At 47.9% G+C, this 24,256-nt stretch overlaps 1 protein-coding gene across 1 annotated transcript; it reads right to left on the bottom strand.

Annotated features, from left to right (window-relative positions):
* Nucleotides 1-245: 245 nt before the first annotated feature.
* Exog (exo/endonuclease G) lies at nt 246-22,485 on the bottom strand. Its single transcript, XM_051202332.1, has 6 exons — nt 22,323-22,485; nt 20,587-20,736; nt 16,540-16,679; nt 15,384-15,460; nt 12,863-12,977; nt 246-806 (listed from the first exon to the last, which is right to left on the bottom strand). The coding sequence occupies exons 1-6, from the start codon at nt 22,483-22,485 to the stop codon at nt 342-344; spliced, it is 1,110 nt and encodes a 369-aa protein (XP_051058289.1). The 3' UTR covers nt 246-341.
* Between the last annotated feature and the right edge of the window lie 1,771 nt (nt 22,486-24,256).

Below are 24,256 nucleotides of genomic sequence, written 5' to 3'. Positions count from 1 at the left end.
TGTAGAGTGCTCGCTGGGAACATGGACCTTTGCACAGAGGCTCGCTTCACTGTCTGGCCCTGCACACAGAGTGCACGAGGAAAAGCTTCAGCCAGGCGGATGGGAGGACATCAGGGTCATGAGAAGAGAAGCAGGGAGTAAACCGCCCAGTGTGTGTGGACAGGGTAAGAGAGAAGACATTCTACAAGCCATCCCCACCAGCTCAGATCCTAGCGAAAGGAAGCAACACTGGGCTCGAGCCGGTGAGTGTCTGGGGAGATTTGTAGTCAGGATTCCGTCATTACGATGCAGCTGCCTGGAGAGGGCATGCCTGTCCATTGCAGGTGCTCCGCACTCCCAGACTAGGACAGCTGTTCCAGCTGGGGGTCCGCCGCCTGCTCCTTGGCTTTCAGTTCTTCTAGCTTCTTCTCATAGCGACTCAGGAAGTAATCGTCAGGTTCCACCCCCGAGCTCTTCAGAGTTTCCAGGACCTTCTCCAGTCTGGCCACGGACCGGGCTCCGTCAATCTTCCTCGTGCTCAGGTACAGGGTGAACTCCTGGAAACCCAGGAGCTTACAGGTATCCACAGAGCAAATATTCCGGATGTTGCTGGTTCTGTCCAAACCGGGGAAAAACACCAGGCCTGACATCTTTTCTAGGTCCTGGAGGCTCACCTGGAACTCAGTTAACTGGGGCTGGAACCCAATGGCCGCATTTGGCACCACAAAGGCTCCCAATGCCAGCGGTTCAGTAGATTCCGGGCTCCTGCGGGCCAGAATCACCTTGTAAAGATGTGAGGGGACTGCCACATTGTCCTCACCGATCACCTAAAAACAAAGCAGCCCGGTTAGTGGCACAGATTTGTGCCAACGGTTTCCAGGGTTTTGTCCCCACAACATCTCAGATGCATTCCCAGAAAAGCTCTCGTGAACAGTCTCAGTGCACCCCAATGCATCATGGTCCAACTGCTAAGCATAGTGTAAGAGACTCAACAGGACGCGTACGAAGCAGGCCGGTTCTAACCGGTCTTTAGAACAATGCTACCCAGCGGAAGAGGACCGAGGAGGTGCCCAGAGCAAACACTGACCTTCCAGTGGGGGGGAAAATTGCCATTTCCTCTTCATCTCTTGACCAGAGCTTCTGATTTGATGCTCTACACAGAAGAGGTCAAAACTGCTGACCTCAGCATCCCCAGCTCTCACGATAAAAATGGCCCTGGGTTAGCAAACTTACCAAGAAACAATAGACAAACTCTGAAGAAGCAGCCGGCTACCATTATCGACAGAACTTTCCAGATGTTTTCAAGTTGAGTGCATTCACCTGCTTTTGCTTAGTTTCAAATGCTGCTGGACTACCAAACCCTGAACTTCTAGATTACACTGTCCAGTCAGACCCTTGGGAAAGGTAGGTACATAGTGAGCAAGGCAGGGTCAGAGAAAGCAAGCTGCCTGTGGAGGTTGGCCGTACTGCTGAAATAACATTATGAAGCCTCTTCAAACGTCCTTCCAACATGCGTAAAACCCTCATCTATTGCCTAAAAAAACAAAAGCGTCCACTTACTTAATGGTCCCCCACAAAATGGCAGAAGCCGGGTGAGCATGACTGCAGTGCGCCTTCCTCTGTGCCCTGCCTTCAGTCGGTAGGCCTCGCCCCGATCACACAGTTCTGCCCGCAGGTGCCCCGTCAGAAGCCCAAATGAGGCAGCGATCGGAGCCAAAAAGGACTCTTTTCTGGTTTTTACAAATCCGATCCACAACGCACACCGCCCAGAACTCCATAGCCACCTACTGTCTATCACACATGGCCACAAGCAACGACAGGACTTCAGGGAAGTCTTTGATCATACTGAAAGCAGCTGGCTGGGCTCAGTACAGAGCGAGGTTTATAAAACCGCGCTGTCCATAGGTTCAAAACTCTTATTCCTAAGAGTGGACTTGTGCAACAAGGACAAGCGAGCTCCACCAAGCAAAAGGGATGAGAAGGGAAGCTACTGTACGTTCACACCTGCTTCACGGATTCCCCAGAGATGCTAACCAACCATGCTCAAGGGTCCAGAACCTGGCACTGACCCTCCAGCACATAAACTGGGTGTGGTGGAGCAGCCTGTAGTCCTAGCATTCAGGTGAAGGCAAGAGGATCAGAAGTCCAAGGTCACCCTTGGCCGCACATGTAGGGAGCTCGAGGCCAGCCTGGACTATGTGTCTCATTTTAAAAGGAAAAGGGAGGGGCTAAAGGGGGAGCCAATGCCACAGCTTACCCTACAAGCAGAACCAGACTAAGTCTGGAACCAGAACTAAGGGTATGGCGACCATGGAGCCAGAATCACAAGGGGGGATACAAGTTGGAAAAGGCTTCAAAGGCTTCACAGTGGCTGGGGACCCGGTGGGTAAGCAGATTCTTGGTGCCACCTGGTGGGATTTCCGTGCCACTGCACCACAGCATGAGACCCTCCAAGGCCATATTGGAGTCTTCCACATTCACTTCAGTATTTCTACCTCAAAGACTCCTCGTCCACAAACAAATGGCTACTTTCAGAGACAGATATTTAACCAGCCACGTTCAGTGGCTGCCAACCACAACTTCTAACTGAGTTCCTTCAATTCCAGCAAAAGGATTAACGTCTGACATCTTCCTACATTTCACGGCTTCGCTTCATGGCGATGTTTGGATCTTTTAAACTCACACTAGCTAAAGGACCTCACTCAGTGCTGCTGTCATGAGGGCCTCGGACAAGCCCAGCAGCCCTCTACCTTCAGCTGCGACGCGGCCCAGCTCAGGACTGTAACATGGGACTCTTCGATCACAGCCTTCCCTACAGTAAGTAGAAAATGAAATCAACTTGTTATCTTGCCCAGAGTCCCTCTACTTTGCACTCAGCACATCTCAAAGATGCCTGCTTGGAAATTCCAAAGCCCACTGTCACACACCTTTGATCCCATCACGCAGGACGCAGAGGCAGGTGGATCTCTGAGTTCAAGGCCAGCCTGGTCTACAGAGCGAGTTCCAGGACAGCCAGGGCTACACAGAGAAAACCTATCTCAAGACCAACAAAGAGAGACACAAATAATCTTAAATAACGCAGGGTTCTCTTCCTTATAGGTAACTCAGCAATACACGTAAGTTTTCTTAGTTGGAGAAAATATTCCTAGGATGCACAAGGTTCAGTTGACATAAGCTGCAACTCACAACCAGTCTCCTTTCTTCCTGCACAAACAGCACCAGCAATCCACAAATGCCCTCACAGAACCGACTGTTGACAACAGTTAAGGAAGAAAAACAAAACAAAAGCACACACCTTTAATCCCAGCACATGAGCGGCAGAGGCAGGGGGATTACTGAGTGTGAGTTTGGGGTCATCTAGGGCTATATAGTGTATCCCGAGAGAGAGAGGAGGAAGAGGAGGGTATGATGGTATACATGTACAACCCCAGAAGCCTGAGAGGTACAGACAGGAGGACAGGGGTTCAAGGACAGCCTGGACTAACTAAACGGGACCCTGCTCAAAACAGTAACAAAAAAAGATTTCAAAATCCCCAAGACTGATTTAAAAAAAACAAAACAAAAAAAAAAAAAAACAAATTATTTTTTTATAGAGGATGTCATTCAAAAGACAGGTTTTGCAGAGGGATAGTGGGAAAACACGGGCTCCAGCAAGATTAGACAAGTTAGAGGCCACAGCGGGTTTCAGAAGGAGAAATCAAGTTGAACACAAATGACTGCGGACAAAGGGTTTCTATATGGCTTAACACAGACCAAGCTTTAATATCAGTACATCAGCAACAAACCTTTTCACACAAGATTTGGCATTTAAAAAAAAAAAAAAAAAAACACTTCACAGAGGAGATCTCCACTGCTATTAAAATGCTCAGGAACCCTGAACTCTTCTCAAGGCTAACAAAACCTGAATATCAACCATCTGGGAGTGACCGGAAATACAACACACACAACAGCTGTAAGATGGACTCACATCTAAGTCTGTTATTTCCGACATACTGCCCGGAGCTTGCTTGCTTGCTTCCTTCCTTCCTTCCTTCCTTCCTTCCTTCCTTCCTTCCAAGAGACAGAAACAACAACTTATCCCCACCATAGCCACAAAGTGCCCCCAGTTCCAGAAAAAGCTGGCAAGAAACAATACAGGCTCGGCCTGCTATTTGTTATGCCACAGACTTACTGCGTCGCAAAGTCCCTAAGATAAATGCATTTAATGACACCATTCCCAATAAGATAAGGAAGTCAAACCAAAAATAAAACTGCTGGGACACACAAGAGACAAAGCCCTTAAGATGTCAATCACATGAAAGAAACACACGTTGGCAGTTTGGAAAACGGGAAGTGAGGTCAACAGGAACGCTGGTGAGCTGGTGAGACCTGTGTCACCGGCAAAGCCAGCAGACACCTGCTAAGGCAGCTCAAACCGGACGACTGTTCCAGGCAGCGGCAGATGTATAGATGAACCAACTCCCTAGACTCCCAGATTCCCGGGACAGATTTCCGATTTTCTCCCTCCCTATGAGTAACTGGCAGAAATCCAAATTGCGGCTCCTCAGTGATGGGCAGGCTATTAGACACTGCTCGAATACCACCTCTCATCAGGTCCTTTACAACGGTCCAAGTCCAAATCTTCAGGTGCGTGTGTTTCACTTGTCTGGACTGGGTCTCTCTGGAACGGACACTCAGGGAAAGCACACGGACACTCAGCCTCAGTACATTAAGGGTGACTCTGATCCGAGCTGTCAGATGACTCACTTGCGATAACATCACTGCTACTGACCCTCCCTGGGGCTTACATGGACTCCACTTCTAGGGTGCCGTGATCCACTCCCCCAGATTCTAGTGGACATTTCTGCCTGGCTGTAAGGAACCCTCTTGGCCCATTTTCTGTAATTTCTGCATGCTAGCAGATGCTCCTGGCCTCCGCCCACAGCATCCTCCATTACTGGCGGCCTCATACCCTGTACCAGGCATTCAGTCATCCCTTTACCACTGACCTTTGAGAGCCACGAAGGACGAAGCTGCCTGAACATCAAGTGTGCGGACAGACAGACCCACGTCTGGATCTCCCTCCCGCTGTCGACCAGTCACGAGCTGTATGACCTGGGTTTGCCCCCTACCATCCAGTTTCCTTGTGTGGAAGAGGACAGCTACAGCTGGGTTAGGGCTGCAGTGAGGCAGGGTGACAGCGTGTTGCAAGGCGCTTCAACGATGCCTAGTACAACCAGGGCTCCCGCTAAGGCCAGCTCATTTGCCTCAGTCCCCAAAGTCTAAGCGCACGAGACGCACCCGCTGCAGCGCCTGCACAGCAGACCCATGGGTCCCCATGTTGCCTGTGCATGTGTGTTCTCCTGAGGCTGGAAACAAGCAGCAGATCTTAAACGGCTGTGTGTGTGACTCAGAGTCATCATGCCTAACTGCCAAGCACCCCCTTGGAGAGGAACTTGATGTGCACGCTGTTCCTTCGGCACAACGGGCTGCTCAATGTGTCCCCTTCCAAACAGCATCAAAGGACACCACTGGACACACAGACGCTTGACCTGTGCTTCTAAAAGGTCCCACATGCTGGCTGGACATTCGGGTGTCTGCCACCAGGCCCCAGCCCTTCATCCCTTCTGCGCAGATGCACGGGATGCCTCTTCCCACCACCCCGTACCCCCTCGAAGCCCCGCCCCCTTCCTCAAATGTGCTTTCCTTTGTGACATTCCAAGCCTACATATGCATCTGTGCGTGCACACAAACACACTTTTTGCCCAGTTAAATTATTTTTTGTTGTTATTTTCTCTGTGTAGTTTTATAGAACAGGCTGGCCTCAAAGTCACAGAGATCCTCCTGCCTGCCTGAGGAGGATCTCTATGAGTTTGAGACCAGCCTGGTTCACAGACAGCCAAGGCTATGCAGAGAAACCCTGTCTCCAAAACAAAAAGATAAGGGGGGGGGGGTTTCCTCACCTAACATATTCTGATTAGGGTTTCCTCTCTCTCCAGCTCCTCCCACCTCCCCTTACATTCAGATCTACCTCTTCTGACTCTCATTAGAAAACCAACAGGCAGGCTGGAGAGATGGCTCAGTAGTTAAGCGTACTGGCTGCTCTTCCAGAGGTCCTAAGTTCAATTCCCAGCAACCACATGGAGCCCTCTGCTGGCCTGCAGGGATACATGCAGACAGAACACTGTATACATAATAAATACAGAAATCTTAAAAAAAAAAAAAAAAAATAGGCTTCTAAAATAAAACAAAGCTAGCATGCTAAAAAAGGGATGCTGGAATAGGGATGCTGGAATAGGGCTGCTGGATAGGGATGCTGGAATAGGGATGCTGGAATAGGGATGCTGGAATAGGGCTGCCTTAGGGCTTCTATTGCTACGAAGAGATGCCAGGACAACTCTTATAAAGGAAAACATTTAACACACCTGGTTCCACAGACAGTAGAAAAAGAATGTGCCACACCCACCGGCCTAGCTCCAGCATCTCAGACCACTCCCAATGACACACTCCCTCCAATAACAACACACCTACTCCAGCAAGGCCACAGCTCCTAACAGTGCTACTCTCTGAGCCCAGGAGGCATCTTCTTTCAAACTACCACAAGGACAAAACAGAAGGAAAAGAGCCCAAGAAACAGATAAACCTCAGAGACCCACTCACTTGCACATTCAGGAATCCCATAAAAACCCAAAACAAGAAGACATATGCGCAAAGGACTTGTGGGGCTAAAGAGAGAGAGAAATACATAAATAAAATAATTTTTTTTTTGAAAAAAGATAATTTCTTTAAAAGCCCACACAGGTTCCACACAGGGAACCTTCAAACATTTCAGTAGACTTTTGTTATTGGTTGACCGTCTACTGCTGGGCGTGCGGCCTACCCTTAAGATTAGTTTGTTTTCCCAGTGAGACTCCCTTGCAGAAAACTAAATTTTCATTTGCATGTGGTTATCAGTTGGAGATATCTTTGGGTTAGGGATGGGGGCCAATTAAATTCTTAAAATAGCACAGTTTTTTGATCACTAACAGACGGTATCTTGCCCTCATGCTAACAGATATACTAAGGAGTTCTGGGTTTAAATTTTTAGTTGGAATCAAGTTTGATCTGAAAAATAACACCCAAACTAGCCAAGCCTACATCATTATACTAGTGAAAATCAGTACATTAAATTAGAAGTCACGAGACAGGTCTCTGAGGAAGATAAAGCTAAATGACCAGACGATCGAGTCTTGTCAACACTCAACTTCCGTACACATAGATGCCACAGACTAGTGCTGAGGGCTCACACATTCCCAGGCCTTCCAAACAATGAGCACTAAAGGCGGAGAGATTTGCTCTACTCTTTGGGGCTTTCTCCACCCTAAAGGGCTAAAAATAAATGTGATGGACACACATGACAAGCCAAACAGTAGAGCGAACACGCGTGCGTCAACTTACCGTGCAGACCTCAGAAGCAGGGCTCCTGTGGGTTAAAATCCACCTGCACAAGTACTGTGCCACCAAAGCAAGGGCCCTGTTCTGCCTGCAGAACAAAGCTATCAGTCTCTAAAGGAACGCTTCTCAAACCTTATGGTCCACGTAAAACTCCATGGAGAACTTGTCAGGTATGTAAATTCTGGAGCCACATCCCTAGAGTTTTAGGGTAAGCAAAAACTAGGACGTTTACCTACACTGTTATAGTGGCATCTTGTTTTGCCAGCAGTGGACTTGAGGTGGCGGCTGCATCCTAGGGGCATGGCTTATAAGGAAAAGGAGGGGCTGGCTCACTCTCTTGGGTTGTGGTTGGAGCATCCTGAAGGGCAGAGACTGCATCTTCAGGAGCAGGAAGACCTGAGCGGTTATTTAGCATCATTGTGCGAGTGCTCCCCAAATAAATACCTGTCATTCACTTTTCTGGGTCTTGTAGACTCCTTTAAACTCCTTCCAGAAACTGAGGCTGAACCCAACATAACACAATAGAGGCTATACGGAAAGGCGTCTGGGGAATTTAAGGTTAAGTGGACCTAAGCCAAGAGTACTAACCACATAATAACTAAGACTGCTTATTTGTTTGCTAATGGCCTGTCACCAAACTGCCATTCCCTTCAAATATGCTGTCAGCTTCGGGCCACCCGTCTCTCCTCCTACTTTCTGACTCTTGACCATATCCCTCAGACCGCTGAGGCCTGACCGTACCAGGGTACGGACCTCCAACGGCCCTCCCTGTACTCATCCTGGCTTTGAATGTGTGTGTGCTAACAACTTCCAAGCCAGTCTAGACACCAACCCTGTCCGGGGGTCTAAACTCACTCTCCTACTCAGCACCTGAGCGGCCATCACATCTCAAAACGACAAAGCTCAAGCCCCACGAGTCTCTGTTGCTGCTCTTCTCTGGCAGGCTATCCTCTCAGACTGGACGTGACTAGACTCCTCCCTCCGTCCCTGAGGGAACCCCAGTCACCCTCCGCCTCACCACCCTGTGTGCTGGAGTGATTTTCCCTCGGAGCTCCACTAGCTCCTGACTGTCAGCTCCTGTTCCCAACTGTTCCTCTCACACGCAGCTAGCCAAACTAGGTTTTGCAAATGTAAACCGGATTACACCGTTCTCCGGATCAAAACCCTGCACGAGCATCCTGTCTCCAGTGTCCAGGGTTCTCCTCGCCTTTCCCAACCCACCGGCTGCTATCGGTCACGCTGTTCCCGAACATGGAGCCCGCCTTCCCTCACTCTAATTAGGTCTCCGCAGTTGTTACCCACCCGAGTGAGGAGTCCTTCTTCCTCCCCCTACTCCCTCTTCCTCCATCCTTTACCATTCACTTTCCTATAGGGCCCTCTGCTGGGGGATGCTCTTTCTGTGTGCTGTGAATACGTACGTATTCCTCTCACTGGTTAAAAATAACAACTGTTTGACCAATAGCCAGGCAGGATGAGGTCAGGCAGGACGATCAAACTGAGAACTCAGATGAGGAGGGGAGATGTTGGGGAGATCCCAGCCAGCAACTGGAGGAGCAAGATGTACAGGTAAAGCCACGAGACGCGTGGCCAAACATAGATCAGTGGAAATGGGTTAATTTAAAGGTAAGAGCTAGTGAGCAATAAGCCTGAGCTGTTGGGCCAAGCATTTTGTAATTCATACTAAGCCCCTGAGTGATTATTTAAAAGAAGTTTGGGGATGGGCCAGGACAGAGAAACCTTTGTTTACAGCTCTTGATTGCCTTTTTTACTCTGAAGGAGAAGCAGCCAAGATCTATTCCGGGTATACTCTAGAAGCTTAATAAAAAATGTGGATAGCGGAGCTGGAGAGATATCTCTGTGGTTAAGAACACTAACTGGTCTTCCAGAGGTACTGAGTTCAATTCCCAGCAACCACCTGGTGGCTCACAGACATCTGCGGTGAGTTCTGGTGCCTTCCTCTGTCATGAAGGCAGAACACTATATAAATAAATAAATCTTTAGAGAAATAAACAATAAATCAATCTTTTTTAAAAAAAAAATCCTTTAAAAGATTTAAATAAGTCTTTTAAATAAATCTTTAAAAAAAAAGACAAAGCTTTAAGATAAAAACAAAAACCAAGACCATCACTCAAAATACACCCTTCAGGATGCTGCCCCTGCCTGAGCTCACAACTCTGGTCTCTGTGAAGAGCTGCCGGGTGTCTAGAAACTCCTCAGGCTACTGACCACCTTAAACACCATCCACTGACAAACAGCCAAGTCACGCCGCTGACAGCAACACATACATGTTCCAGTGTAATGAAAACTGAGACGGGAGACATGGCATTTTTATTCTTTATGTTTTTCAGTTCTGAATCCCAAACAGACTTTGTAAATGCCCAAGAACTCCATTGTTCACCTATGCCCATCCCCACCGACTGTTAACATTTTCCTTCATTTCTTCATCGTCCTCTTTTGTTACCCGCACACTTGCGTAAGTCACAGACCTACTCCGTGATCCTCCAGGACACACTGTCCTCTTACGGAGACATTCACTTATAGTCACAGACCAAGTACCAAAATCAGGAAATCCAGTACAACCCACTAGTCTCCAAACCTCAGACGCAGCCAGCTGTCCCCAAACATCCCCCAGCAGCCTCTAAGACCATGTTATGGGGTTTGTCTCAGTTATTCAAGGTCTGCAGCTCGTAGACGAAGTCCTGGTCCCGCCTGGCCCCACAGCCATTTAGTCACAAATAAACACACAGAGGCTTATGTTAATTACAAACTGTCGGGCCTGTGGCTCAGGATTCTTATCCGCTAGCTCTCTCTTAATTACTAACCCGTTTCTATTAATCTGCGGATCTTCACCTGGTCTCGGCTTACCGGTGAAGCCCAGTCCTCTTTCTCCCTGGCAGCTACATGGTGTCTCTCTGGAGACTCTCTCTGTGTTCCTCTTCCCAGCATTCTCCTGGTCTGGTAGCCCCGCCTACCTTCCTGCCTAGCTACTGGCCAATCAGCATTTATTCGGCAACCAATAAGAGAAACATATATTCTCAGCATACAGAAGGGCATGCCCCATCAATGTCTGGTTCCCCGACCCGTGATGGCAACAGGGTCCCTCTCTGTAAGAAAGGTCCTCCCCTGGGCTCTGCCCGCTATTTCCACACAATGGGACTGAACATTAGACATTTTTGCAGAAATGGGCAGAACGGTAGGTATTCTCTCCTCCATACATCACACTGCTAGAGACATAAACTTCGGTCATTTGTCTAGGAAGGTAAAGTCATCATGTCTCACCTCTGTGGTCATTAAATGACTTATGGGAAGGTTCCCCAAAGAACTGCTGCCCATACTCTGGCACCCACTGAGGATTTCTGCTTCCATCCCTTGGTACTGTGAAGGCTGCAAAATGCTCCGTACGGCTTCCATTGCTGACAATTCCCTGGCTGACATCAGTCAGGAATGTCCCCTGCAAACCTGTGCATTTACTCGCCCAACCCCGTAGGGTTACATACACTTAGCCAGATGTGGTAAGTGGGAGCCCTTCCGGCTCACCCCTCTGTCCTTCGCAGAGGTCCATTTATCTGAGGGCTCCCTTGCCTCGGGAACAAGATGTTCCATTTTTGTACTTTCCCTACGAGACTCTGGAGGGAACCAGCCTCTTTTCTAAAGTGCTGGTGCTATTTAGCAAGAGGTGGTTTTTAGAAAATATGATTTCCAGAAAAGCCTGTATAACTGCTACTGAGCCATCTCAGCACAAAGTAGGACACACATTTTTTTTATAAGCTGTCGTTTAGAAAATCATATCCAGTAAGAAAAGCAATACCTAAAATGTACATTTTTCACTATTGCATCTGAACAACCCAGGTAACACAAACAGCATGCATACATATGGGTTTGGTTTGGTTTTTTATCTTTTTTGGGTGCTGTCTCGGTTTTGGGGGAGGAGGGTTGTTGTATTAGGTTTTTTCTTGCTTGAGAACAAACTTAAAAGTCAGGTGGGTAGGAAGTGGGAGAGGATCTGGAAGAACTTGGGGGAGGAGAAGAATATGATTAAAACATATTTAAATTTAAAAATTGTTTTAAATAGTAAAAGATACAATAAAGAAAAAACTACATAAGACACTAAATGAAGAGTCAATTTTTCCTTTTACACTGAGTAAAATTTTATTACACAGCAAGTTATTTGTATTACTTTCTCAATCTCATAAGTCAAAGCACAAGTCAAACTGTAGCTCAAATTATTTCAGGCTTGTAAGTCACCGCACTTTTTGGTGATGAGAGTAAAGGATCTAGGCAAAGCCAAGAACAGTTATAGTTATACCAGAAACAAAAACAACAGGCATTCTGTTCTAAGCACTTTGGTTCTAAGGTTGTTGCTTTGTTTTGTTTGTTTGTTTGTTTGTTTTTTAATTTTCAAGACAGGCTTTCTCTGTGTATCCCTGGATGTCCTGTAACTCACAGACCTGCCTGCCTGTGCTTCCCGAATGCTGGGGTTAAAGGTGTGCGCCACCACCATCCGGCAAGTTCTAAGATTATCTTTAAAAATACTAAAGTTAAATTAGCAATTTGGTCAGAAGAGAAAGCTGAAATGAATTAGTCTACAGGACAAATTCTTCTGCCTTCCTTCACCGCCATTAAGAACGACCGGCCATTGTGACCAAAAGAAGCCGCAGTGTCTTTAAAGGAGGGTGAGGTGGGCTGCCCCGGGAACCCGGGTGAAAGCAGGAGGTGCTGACACTGCGCATGCGCGGCACATCTGGCCTCGACAGCGAGCACAGCCACGTGCAGGGCGCCCCAAGTCTGCTCATTTGCTCTCCGGCTGCTTCCAAAGCCCGAAGTCAGACTCTGAAGGTTTAAGCTGGCCGGCATTTACTAGATACCTGTGTTACCCCCAAAGCTAAGTGACCCTCCAAATACGTCTCCAGCTCTCTCCCTGCACTGCATGGAGCACACAGTGCCATCGTCCTGGCACTGTCCTCGGGGTGCCTCCCCATGGAGAGACCCAGTGACAGAGTGCTGGAAAAACACTCAGCCCCGGGGGCTGGAGAGATGCTCAGAGGTTAAGAGCACTGGCTGCTCTTCCAGAGGGCCTGAGTTCAATTCCCAGCAACCACATGGTGGCTCACAGCCATCTGTAATGAGATCTGGTGCCCTCTTCTGGCCTGCAGGGATACATGCAGACAGAACACTTTATACACAGTAAATAAATCTTTAAAAAAAAAAAAAAAAAAAAACACTCAGCCCCGCTAATGCACCGCTGTAAAATGCTCAAGACTTCCACTTCCACAGCGGAAGTTAGTCTTTTGTGCCTTTGAATGTCTCCCTTTAACTCTAAGCATCTTGAAGAGAAAGACTGTTTGTTATCCATCACTGTATCCTCTACTCCTGTGATCCTAACAGGTGCTGGATAAACAATGCTGAATAAAGGAAACTAAGAAGCAGAGCACTGAAGAACAACAAAAGCATAAACGTTACAAGTTCTTACCTGGTAACTAACTGCTTTCTTTCCATCACTTCCTGTCTGCGGTAAGGTTAAAGGTCCCGATACTATCCAAACATCTTCAAATCTCTCCGTCAGCTCACGACAATACATTTCTATTCTGAAAAACAAATCAAAATATGTTGCATGTTCGCAGGCACACATGTAAGAAAGAAGCAAGCCACCCAGTCCCTAGGAAAGACACCAAGATATAGCATGTAAGAAATTAACTTAGGGATACTCATAGTGGCGCACCTTTAGTCCCAGCACCAAGGAGGCAGAAGCAATTGGATCTCTATGAGTTCAAGGTTAATCTGGTCTACAGAGTTCCAGAACAGTTAAGGCTACACAGTGAGACCCTGTCTAAAAAATTTAAAGCCAGGAGGTGGTGGTACACATCGTTAATCCCATCACTTGTGAAGCAGAGGCAGGTGAATCTCTGAGTTCAAAGCCAGCAGGGTCTACAAAGTGAGTTCTAGGACAGCCAGAGCTACACAGAGAAACCCTGTCTGGAAAAACAAAACAACAAAAACAAAAATTAAAGCAGTCTTTTGAACTTCAAACTATTGTTAAAAATATATCAAAGCAGGCATGATGGTGCACGCCTTTAGTCCCAGCACCCAGGAGGCAGAGGCAGGAGGATCTGAATACCCAGGAGGCAGAGGCAGGAGGATCTGTATCCAGTCTTGTGGAGTTCCAGGCCAGCCAAGGCTACACAGTATCGAGACTGTAGCTATGTAAGCTCATCCCATCTGAAGCTGAAGGTAAGAGTTACACTTGCCAGTAAAAGTCAAAAGCTAACTGCAATTCCCCAAGTCTCGGCTATTTCTAGAACATGTTATTATGAAAGACTGCTGGAACCAAACAATCATTCTATTGACGCTAGTCACCAGAATGTATCCTTCCTAAAAGGCTAAAGATACTAGGGACAGGGACTCATTCCCTAACTAGCTTAACACAAGGAGCTCTTGGGTTCTGGCCGCCCCATGCGGCAGCTATCTATCTCCAGGGACAGAGATGGAGGTCCACAACGCAACCATCAACATGGCAGTGATGTGCACTTTTTATACTGCACTTGGACGCGAGGTCTGAAGGAGATGGCAACCCTTGTCATCATTCCTCTCGGTTTCTTTCGAAGTGCAGCTCTCCTCCCTACAAGATCTCCCTCGGGAAAAGGTGAAAGGCTCCCATAGGTGTGCAATCAGAAACGCAACATGGGAAGGGGTAAGAGAAACACCCCAGAGCTCTAACGGGTTGTAAGGAAAAGTTCTACAGGGGAGTGAAAGGATCCATGAGTTGAATTTCAACCTTAACTGGATCCCAACAGCAACAAGGCACTGGGGGGGGGGGGTTGAACCCCGTAAAGCCGCTACTAAAGAGTTACTGTTAATTTTTTTAAGTGCAATAACAGCATTGTAGGTTACATTTTTAAACAATTCTTTTCTCCTAAAAATATAATTTACCATCTGAGCAGGTGGTAGGGTTAGAGCACAGATGTACCGTGACTGGTAACTACAGGTGTCTTTACAGATTCCTTTCGTGGTTTTCATGTGTCTGTGTTTGCACAGGAGCGCATGGGTGCAGGTGTCACAGGGGCCAGGAGAGGTGTGAGAGGCCCCTGGAGGGGGCTGGCATGGCACACGGCTGCGGGCTAGCCGGTACGGAGGCTGAGAACCAGAGCAACAGCAGCCCCTAACCACTGAGCCGCCCCTATGGCCCCTGGGCTTTTAAGTGCAGGGAATAGTCTTAAGGTTTACTTTTTTTAAAACTTACTTCTGGTTTTATGTGTGCGTTACCTGCACGGATGTAAATGGGGAAGCCATCACCCCAGCTCTACTCCCTGCCTTTCCTTTATTTGCTTTCGGTTTCCTGGTAGTAGGGATGGAAGCCATGGTCCCAGCCCACCTGAAACAAGTAGTCCATCAATGAACTACACCCCTGGCCTTATTTGGAACCATAAAGTATTACATAGGACAAGCACACCTGCCTGAAACAACCTCAGCCAGTGCTGGTCCCAGACGCCTGGTGAGACGGCCTGACAAAACTTAGCAATGTCAGAAGGCAGCAGAAGGCTCAGATGCTTTGGTTTCTACCACTAAAATGGTTAATGGCCGTGCTGAGCTGTAACACACCAAAACTTTTCTCTTACAAAGCTCAAAAACAGGCAGGTGCGGTGGTGCACCTGTCAGCCCAGAGCTTTCAAGGTTGCGGAAGAAGAATCCCAAACTGGAGGGCAACTAACAGTGCCTCCCAAAGGAAGCTTAGAACAAACGAAGCGTCTTCCCTCGACACGCTGCTCAGTTACTATGAGGAGCATTATCTGGGGTAGTTTCTCTCCAAACCCGACTGGCGCAGGAGCAAACCACCGAAGAGGCAGGCTACGTTTTGAAATCTGTTCTCCCGTAGAGGGTTGTACTCCCAAATACAGCCAAAACTGGCCTTCCAGCCAGGAGGGCATCTGAAGAGCAAGAGAGACAGCACATAAAACGTCAACAATCTCGTCATACCACCCACCATCCACACCTACCTATTCCAATAGCCAGAATTATTATCAAAATTCTGAGGCACAATATTGGAGAGGTAAAAGGTTTCAGCCATGGCTTTCTGTGAAAGAAATTAAAAAAAAAAAAAAAACAGCGTATTATTCTAGCATGCTTTCCCTTCTACAGCTCCACAAGCAGATGCAGGCAGCCCCGTATTAACACCCTGGCTCTCTCTAACATCGGTGACTGCAGGACTACTCATCAGTAGTCCTCACATCAGCAAACCCATCTACCTCCCCGACCCACTGATACTTCCTTAGATTAACAAAGACAGACAAACCCGTCACTGTGCAAAAGAACCACCCCAGGGCCAGTGAGACTGCTCAGCAGGTGGAAGTGAGGGGTAGCAACCTCACAACCCTGTTACCCCGACTTCGTGCCCAGGGGTGACATAAAGACCAAAGGAGAGAGCTCTACAAGGTTGTGCTCTGGTTTCCACATACAACACACGCACACACACAATATAAGCAAAATAATTTTTAAAAAGACTAACTCTGTATCAAAAAAAAAAAATTTAATGAATTGATTCTTACAAAGACTATCAGCTGAGTACAGTGGCATATCCCTATCATCCCAGAGCTTCAGAGGTGAAAGCTGTCATATCCCTATCATCCCAGAGCTTCAGAGGTGAAAGCAGGGGACCAGAACTTGAGGTCATCCTAAGCAACATAAAACGGGCTCTAGGACAGCCTGTACCACAGAAGGAGGAGGAGGAGGGCCACAACGTAAGTAGTTCAGTGTGTCTGGCTTTTCTAACCATTTATAACATCCAAAAACATGTTTATAAGCTCCAAGGAATAAAAGCCTCCAAAGAAAGTTTGAGAGTAAATTCTGGCTTTAAGCCTCTGGAAGAAAGGTCAACTTTCAGGAATTTCATTTAAGAGGTGTGAAAAGCAAAACTAAACAAGAAGCTGGACGTTGGTGGCGTACGCCTTTAGTCCCCGCACTTGGGAGGCAGAGGCAGGCAGATCTCTGTGAGAGAAAACCGGTAGCTTGATCTCCTAGGGGCTTTTCAGCCCCCTTTACATTTAGAATTTAGTTTTCACAAGAGACAGACAGACAGACAGACATTCTCAAGCTTTATGGTTTGGTTCCTAGATCACCAGCCACACGCCTTCATCCTCTCAAAAGTATGCCTACACTGGAAAACTTGTTATTTCCCGCTGGGGCCATGTGTCCTCGTGACCAGCCACTTCCAACATAGTCCTCATTGAGGGCACTGAAGGTTGAAGGGACACTGGGATCAGGCTTGAATTTACAATGTTTTCTGTTCGCGTCACCTAAAGAAAAACACAACATGGTTACCAAAGGATCCTAGGGCAGGCAAATTGGCTACTGTGTGAAGTTATCACTTTGAGCGGCTGTTATCAGGGACCACGTGCATGTCTCAAGTTCCTAAAACAGTTCAGATATTTCACCTGAGTAAGGCTTGGTGTAGGACAGGATGCTTCTTATATAGTGAAGAATTTCTCACACTGAGGTCTAGGACAGGATGCTTCTCCTAGAGTGAGGCTATCTCACACTCTGACACTGGACTTCCCAGTTAAAAGAAAACCATACTGGACAGAACTCCAGTGAAAATAAGGAGGCAGTAAGGAGACAGAAAACTTCCCCACTAAATAAATGTGTAAAAGTACCATCGTGTAACTCACAGCGGTTTGGACAGCACGTACAAGACTTGCACAAGATCAAACCAGACAAAATCCCAATGGGGGGGAGGGGAGTCACAGAGTCCCTCTTTTCACTGAGGAGCATTGGCTACTGGGAGAGGGACTCAGTTTTCTTCAAGAATGCTGCCCCTGAGGGCTTACCCACACTCCAATAGATGATCCCACACCCAGGCACATACTGACAGCACAAAGTGAGTCTGGGAAAGGGAGCCATTAAAAAAGAAAGAAAGGAAGAAAGAAAGAAAGAAAGAAAGAAAGAAAGAAAGAAAGAAAGAAAGAAAGAAAGAAAGACCAACACCTGAATAGTGGTAAAAGAGACAGGGAAGAAACTGAAGGAGAGGGAATCAGGGATAGCCTTGATCCAAACCCATAATATGCATATATGAAATTCTCCAACAATGAAAACAAAGTAGACCCTTGTGTACTATGTTATACAAAATTATATCATGACAAGTTCATTTGTACTGAGGTAATGGATAAAAGGTAACTATAGACACAAAACAGTCTGTTCTGGGCAGGCTCAGCAGGGGTAAGGAAGATGTCTTATATCCTGTCTATTGCCTCTGAAGCCATGACAAAGTAAACATCTCAGGTAGGAGCTCCACCCAGAACGCCTAAAACAGATTCCGGAGTGGGACGAGTATTTGCAAATAGTGGTATTTTGAATGAGAGTGGCCGCCATAGGCTTCTATGTCCTGAGGAGGGTTAGAAGGATTGGAGGTGTGGCCTCTCGGAGTGGGCGTGGCCTCGTTGGGAGTGGGCTAAGCTCAGGCAGGTCAAAAGGTAGCTCTCAGCTACTTGTCCAGCACCATGCCTGCATGCTTGCAGCCGCACTCCCCAGGAAGACAGCACCCTCACCCTCTGACACTGTAAGCAAGCCCCAACTAAGAGCTTTCTTTTAGTAAGAGTTGCCTTGGCCATGGCGTTTCTCCACAGCACAGAAAAATGATTGGGACAGTGTTTATAAATCAATAGAGTTAGCTGTACTTTACCACCTCAAAACTACCCCACTCATGAGGTTTATAACGGGGAAGGCACTGATTTCCTTACACCTCTCAAAATAATCACAACAGCAGGATAAAGTGAGTAAAATTAAAATTATTCCATTATTTCACCTTATTACGCTCGAGTATAAATCGAATGAGCTTGTGGGATATAAATTTAGAGTTAGAGGGTACGGAGACAGCAGAGTAAAGATTTGATGCCAAGTACGAGGACCCGAGTTCAGATCCTGAGGAGCCATGTAAAGCCAGATGTGGGAACACACATCTGCAATCCCAGCTCCGACAACAGGAGCATCTCCCGAAGCTGGAGGCAAACTAGGCTGGAAACAGGGACAAACAAGAAACGATGTCTCAAACAAGGTGAAAACCAGGGAAACTAACTCTGAGGTTGTCCTCTACCCTGCACACACAGTGGGCCAGTGCGGTCCACTCTCAAGATCATGCACACACATGCACACGCTCACAGAAATTAGGATCAACTGTCAACGGCTGCAATGGTTTCCTCTAACAAGTACGTTCTGAGGTCCCTGCTACGCTACTAGGTTTTGTATGTCCTGGGGAGGCATACGTGAATCCTGATATTAGCATTTTAATCCTCACAGACAGCATGTGTTCTTAATCATTGTGTGCATGTGCACGCACGCGCCTGTGTGTGTGTGTGTTCCCATGCCACACAAAGCAAGAATGCTCAAGACAAAGGACAACTTTGTGGAGTTAGTTGTCTTCTGCTTTCATGTTGGCTCTGAGACTCAGGTCAGCCTTGTGCAACAACGCCTTTATAGTCTGAGCTGCCCGCCAGCCTCAAGGCACACATTTTAAAGAGAAATAATACACAGACCTTACATCCAATGGTAAATCACAAATAGGAATGAAACTATCATGGTAAGTGGGATGTGGTGGGGCACCCTTGTGATCCCAGTACTTAGAAGGCAGGAGTCCAAGGTTATCCTCAGCTAGATATAGATAGATTGATAACCTGAGGCTAGCCTGGCCTACATCATGCCTTAAAAAAAAAAAAAACTATAGCAAAATGTGTGTGTGTTTGTGTGTATAGTAAAGATAGTAAAGAGTTACTGTACCATCAATTTATTTTTGTTACTTATATTTTGAGGCAGGGTCTCATAGTGTAGTCCTAGCTGGCTGAGAACTCCTCCTTATAGAGACTAACCTTGAATTCCCAAACACACCTGCCTCTCCTAAAATTAAAGGTGTTCACCACCACACCCAGCAACACAGTTTTAAAGACTACCCCAAGCCAAGTGTGGTAGCATGCATCTTTAACCCTAGCATTCAGGAGGTGGAATGTAAGGTCTCTAAGAGTTTAAGGCCAGGCATGGATACATGAGGCCCTATCATGGAAAAATAAAAAATAAAAAAACAAACCCCACCACCACCTCAAGTTACAGAGAAAGAATAGTTCACAAAATACCACCTCTCACTGACAATAAAGTCAGCTATTAGACTCGGAAAGCTTAACAACACTCATTACAGGCGAAGGCTGGAACCGGACACTCGATAACAGCAGCATAAACTGAGATAAACCTACCTGGAAACCAATTTGACATTCATTATCAAGAGCTGGTGATGTTGACTAAAGACTCTTCCAAGCCACGGAGGACACGTGAACAGACGTCACACCCGGCAGCCTCCAGCCTCACTGTGCATGCTGCACCACTCTGGGCCTTCCGTAGGACAACCCCCCCCCCCCCCCCCAATGCACAAGGTCTTCTCCACAACTGCTTCTTCCTGCCAGAAAGGCTCTTCTCCAATCCCGCGGCCCACCCTACCCAAGCCTGAGTAACTCCCATCCATCGGATCCTCAGTCCGCTTTGTCAGAGAAACAAAACCATCTCCTGCGTCACCTCTAGCACATTCCGCAGTGTCCCTTAGTGACACTATCCTGACCTGCAATCCATTCTTCCAGAAAGGTAGCTAGTAATCTTTATCACAGGCTCATCATTATCTGACAGGCCAACCGGATTCCCTGGAAGGTGGTGGCCCACACTCTCAGGCAGGTCTGAGTTCGAGGCCAGCCTGGCCTGGCCTACAGAGTGAGTTCCAGGACAGCCAGGGCTGTTACACAGAGAAACCCCATCTCGGGAAAAAGACAAAATGAATAAATACATAAAAGAATTAGATAAATAAAATGCCATGGGACTACAGACCGCAGAGTAGAGTCGCGGCTACACCCCACAGCTTTGCAGCACCGAGCAATCACACTTAGCGGGTGTTTAAAACACACCTGCTGAGGGAAAGATGGCGCTCACTGCATCTCTTTACGACGGAGCCTAGAAACTCAAGTGTTGAAATACAGATGTTCTCAACCCTGGAACAGCTTTGAAGGGTCTTGGGCTCCTTGGATACTAAGCTTGATCCATTTAATCAGGGAGCAAAACAAGCACTATTTTCAGGGTGTGCCGTGAGGTGCAGAGGGCGAAAATATCACCAACAGGCCCCTTTCTCTAAACTTGGGGCCCTTCCATGGGCATCCGCACTCTGTTCCAACCACCTACCTACGATCTTGTCCTTGGATATGTGTTCAAGGACCCATCTGGGCACCCGTTTTGCCTGATCGTAGGACAAGGCATGATTAGTGTAACGTCTGGTCTCTGTTCCAGTTAAAGGAAATCCAAATTGTTCCAAGACAACTTTTTCTGCAGATTCTAAGAAAGAAAAAAAAAGAAAAGAAAAAAAAGGAGGGGGAGTGAATAGAAAAAAAAAAAACAAGTAGTGAACAAAGGATTACAAAGACAACAAGGATATCTAAAAGCATATGGCTCAAAGGTCTCACCAGGGAGCCATTGATTACCAGGGCTGAAGAGCCGAAGAAGGGTCTAATCAAACAGACCTCATTTTTGCAATTATTAAGTCAAAGAAAGTAGTGTTTAGTAAAATCCTCACCTGCCTACATTGTGTATTCACAATAAGCTTCAACTCCGTGGTGTGTATTTGGTTTTGAAGCTGGGGAATGAACTCAAGGTGTTGATCACAATAGACAAGAATTCCAGTAGGGCCACAGTCCCAGTCCTTTACTTCTGACTTTGAAACAGTTTCACTACATTGCTCAAGCTAACTGGGAACTCACTCGGTGGCCAGGAAGGCCTACCTCCACCTACCACACTCAGTGATAACTTTTAAATAAGGGCCTGGCAGGAGGTATGCAGGGCAGAGGCAGAGCATAGCTCAGTGACAGACCTGTGCATTACTAGAGGCCCTAGCTTCAATTCCTGGTACCAAAAAGAAACAAGGACCCGATCCTAGCAGTTTTCCAAATCTGTCTGCACCTCAAACTATAAGAAGACCTCAAAGGAAAAACTAGCTATTAGTCACTGGTAAAAAAAAAAAGTGTTCATAATGAAGGAGACAAAAATGGCCATAATTTTAGTTTTTCATCATCATGATATCTCATCTGCCAAGCTTATTCATTTTAGTTTTCCTAAAGACCATAGCTCCCTGAGTGGGAGCACACACCTACCTGTTACTCCAACAAGTTTGATGCCTGGCTGGGTCATCGTGAGACCTTGACTCAAAAAAAGAAAGAACCCAAACCATCCCTCACTCACTGACGCTTCCCCCAATGTCTTAATACAAGGATAGACTACAGCTGGGCTGCGGGGAGGTTGGGAAACTGGTACTTTCTCCTAATGGAAAACAACCGGTTACTCGGCATGCCTTGCCAGGCACCAGCCCCTGATACAACAGCAAGTGTCAAAGAAGCAGGTTGCTGGGAGTGAACTAGGATGGGCTGGGCCCGCGGGCGCCCCGGGAACACAGGATTTACATACTGAAGACTGGGTGGCAGTCACTCCTCACACAAACTTGCAGTGATGGTTAACGCTGTCAATGTGATAGAATCTAGAATCACCTGAGACACGCCTCTGGGTATGCCTATGGGGTGGGGAGGGGGCTGACCAAGGCTGTATTCGTTGATGTGGGGACCCCCAGCTTAACTGCGGGCGGGGCCGTCCCTGGCTGGGAATCCCACACAGGGGCCGAGCAGCGGCTCGCGTCCCTCCCCGCGCCCTGATCGTGGAAGCCATGTGGCCAGCTGCCTCGAGCCCGCCCCGAACTGGAGCTCAAACCAACCCCTCCCTCACGCTGCCTTCGTCGGGCACTGTGTGGCTGTGTGGCTGTTTGTGCCACTGCAACAGGAAGAGAAACTGAGACACTTACTGAAGGCCAGCTCTGTAGCAAGCACCGTGCTGCGAGTCTCAGCTCGGGGCGGTGACGCGTGAACCCGGAGACTTACCGTGCGGCTCCCGCTCCGGATCCGGCTCCGTGGCGTCCCGATGCCCGAGGAACTGCAGCGCCGTCAGCCCCGCTCCCGCGGCGCCCACCACCGCCCCGGCCAAGAAGCCGTTCAGAAACCGCCGCGAGGCCCCGAGCCGGGACGAGAAACTCTTTGCAGCCATCGCTCCGGGCACGCCAGCGCTTTGGCTCCGCCGCGCATGCGCACACGTTCCGGGTCCGAAGCCCGGGAGCGAGGCGCGCACGCGCGATCTGGAGCCGCCGTCCGCAGGCCTTCGCGGCTCGGGGCCTCGAGCGCCCCCTGCTGACCAGCTGGAGCAGGCGCGCCTGCCTCCATCCCTGGTCCGGGCCAGGTTGAAGGTGTCATGACTTGGAGTGAAACGCTCTACCACTGAGCTATACTCCCATGGATGGAACTTGAAGAAACCATCCTGAGTGAGGTAACCCAGTCACAAAAAGAGGAACATGGTACGTACTTGCTCATATATGGATTTTAGACACGGAGCCTATAATTCTCTCTGCCGCAGAAACTAGGATACAAGGAGGATTCTAAGAGATTCATATAAGGTACTTCACAGACGAGGAAAGGGACAAGATCTCCTGAGCATATTGGGGGGGGTTGGGGGCAGTGAGTGGAGAGGGAGTTAGGAGAAAGAGAATGGGAAGAGAGGAGAACACGTGGGACCAGGAAGATTGAGAGGGGGGAGTATTGACTAGAGCAAAAAAAAAAAAAAAAAAAAAAGAGAGAGAGAGAGAGATACCATAATAGAGGGAGCCATTGTAGGTTTGAAGAGAAAACTGACTCTAGAGAAATGTCCAGAGACCTACAAGGATGACTCCAACTAACAATCTGAGCAACAGTGGAGAGGCTACCTTAAATGCCCTTCCCTGATAACAAGATTGATACCTAACTTATATGCCATCCTAGAGCCCTCATCCAGTAGCTCATGGAAACAAGCAGAAATCCACAGCTAAACACTGAAATGAACTCCTGGAATCCAGTTGCAGAGGAGGAGGAATGATGAGCAAAGGGGTCAAGACCAGGCTACAGAAACCCACAGAAACAGCTGACCTGAACAAGGGGGAGGCCATGAACCCCCAGACTGATAGCTGGGAAACCAGCATTGGACCGACTCAAACCCCCTGAATGTGGGTGTCAGTTAGGAGAACTGGGCAGTCTAAGGGACCTCAGACAGTGAAACCAGGATGCATCCCTGGCGCAGGAAGGGACTTTAGGAGCACATTCCCCATGGAGGGAGACTCCCTTAGCCTAGAGGCAGGAGGGAGGGCCTAGTCCCTACTCCAAATGACTTGACAGATTTTGATGATCCCTCCAGGAAGGCCTCCCCCTCCCTGTGGAGTGGGAGAGGGGGGGTCAGGGGACATGGGAGGGAAGGAGGGTGGGAGGGAGAGGGAACTAGAATCCATATGTAAAATAATAAAAAATTAAAAAAAAAAGTGTCATGACTTGCGGGTTTAGCGGTGTGCGAGTACCTGTCCTCAGAAGAAAATGCCTTTAGTCCTCCTTTAGTAATGAGTAGATGCGCCCTCGTGATCCGGCTCGGTGTGATTCAAAACCTGCACCACATTGCAACACCTGACTTCGAGTCAAAATGCACACATAACTCCCTACAACTACACCTTTGCGCTTCCTTCTCTCGTGGTAACCAGAGACTCGGCTGAGCTCAGGAACTTAAATCCCTGCCAAAGTACCCAGGCGCCATTCCGTCATGTCTCCTCTTTTAGTCTGCGCCTGAGCAAGCAAAACTGCTTATCGGATAAAGGTGCTTGCCACCAAACTGACAGCTTGAGTTCACTCCCTGGAACCCACTGGGTGGAAGGTGAGAACTCCTGAAAGCTGTTCTCTGACCTGCACAGGTGTGCACTTCCCCGCACGCACGTCCACAGGTGTGGTGCGCACAGCCAGACGTAAAC

Source organism: Phodopus roborovskii, unplaced genomic scaffold (assembly GCF_943737965.1).
Source record: "Phodopus roborovskii unplaced genomic scaffold, PHOROB, whole genome shotgun sequence".
NCBI lineage: Eukaryota > Metazoa > Chordata > Mammalia > Rodentia > Cricetidae > Phodopus > Phodopus roborovskii.
The sequence above is the reverse complement of the archived record's forward strand: the minus strand, read 5'-3'. Positions and strand labels throughout refer to the sequence as shown.

Excerpts from the sequence above, each read along its gene's own strand:
- Exog (XM_051202332.1), bottom strand. The coding sequence starts at position 22,485 with ATGGCTGCAAAGAGTTTCTCGTCCCGGCTCGGGGCCTCGCGGCGGTTT. Across the intron at positions 20,737-22,322 it reads TCCGGAGCGGGAGCCGCACG|AATCTGCAGAAAAAGTTGTC; the intron begins GTAAGTCTCCGG and ends TTTCTTTCTTAG. Across the intron at positions 15,461-16,539 it reads GAAATAACAAGTTTTCCAGT|AAAGCCATGGCTGAAACCTT; the intron begins GTAGGCATACTT and ends TTTCTTTCACAG.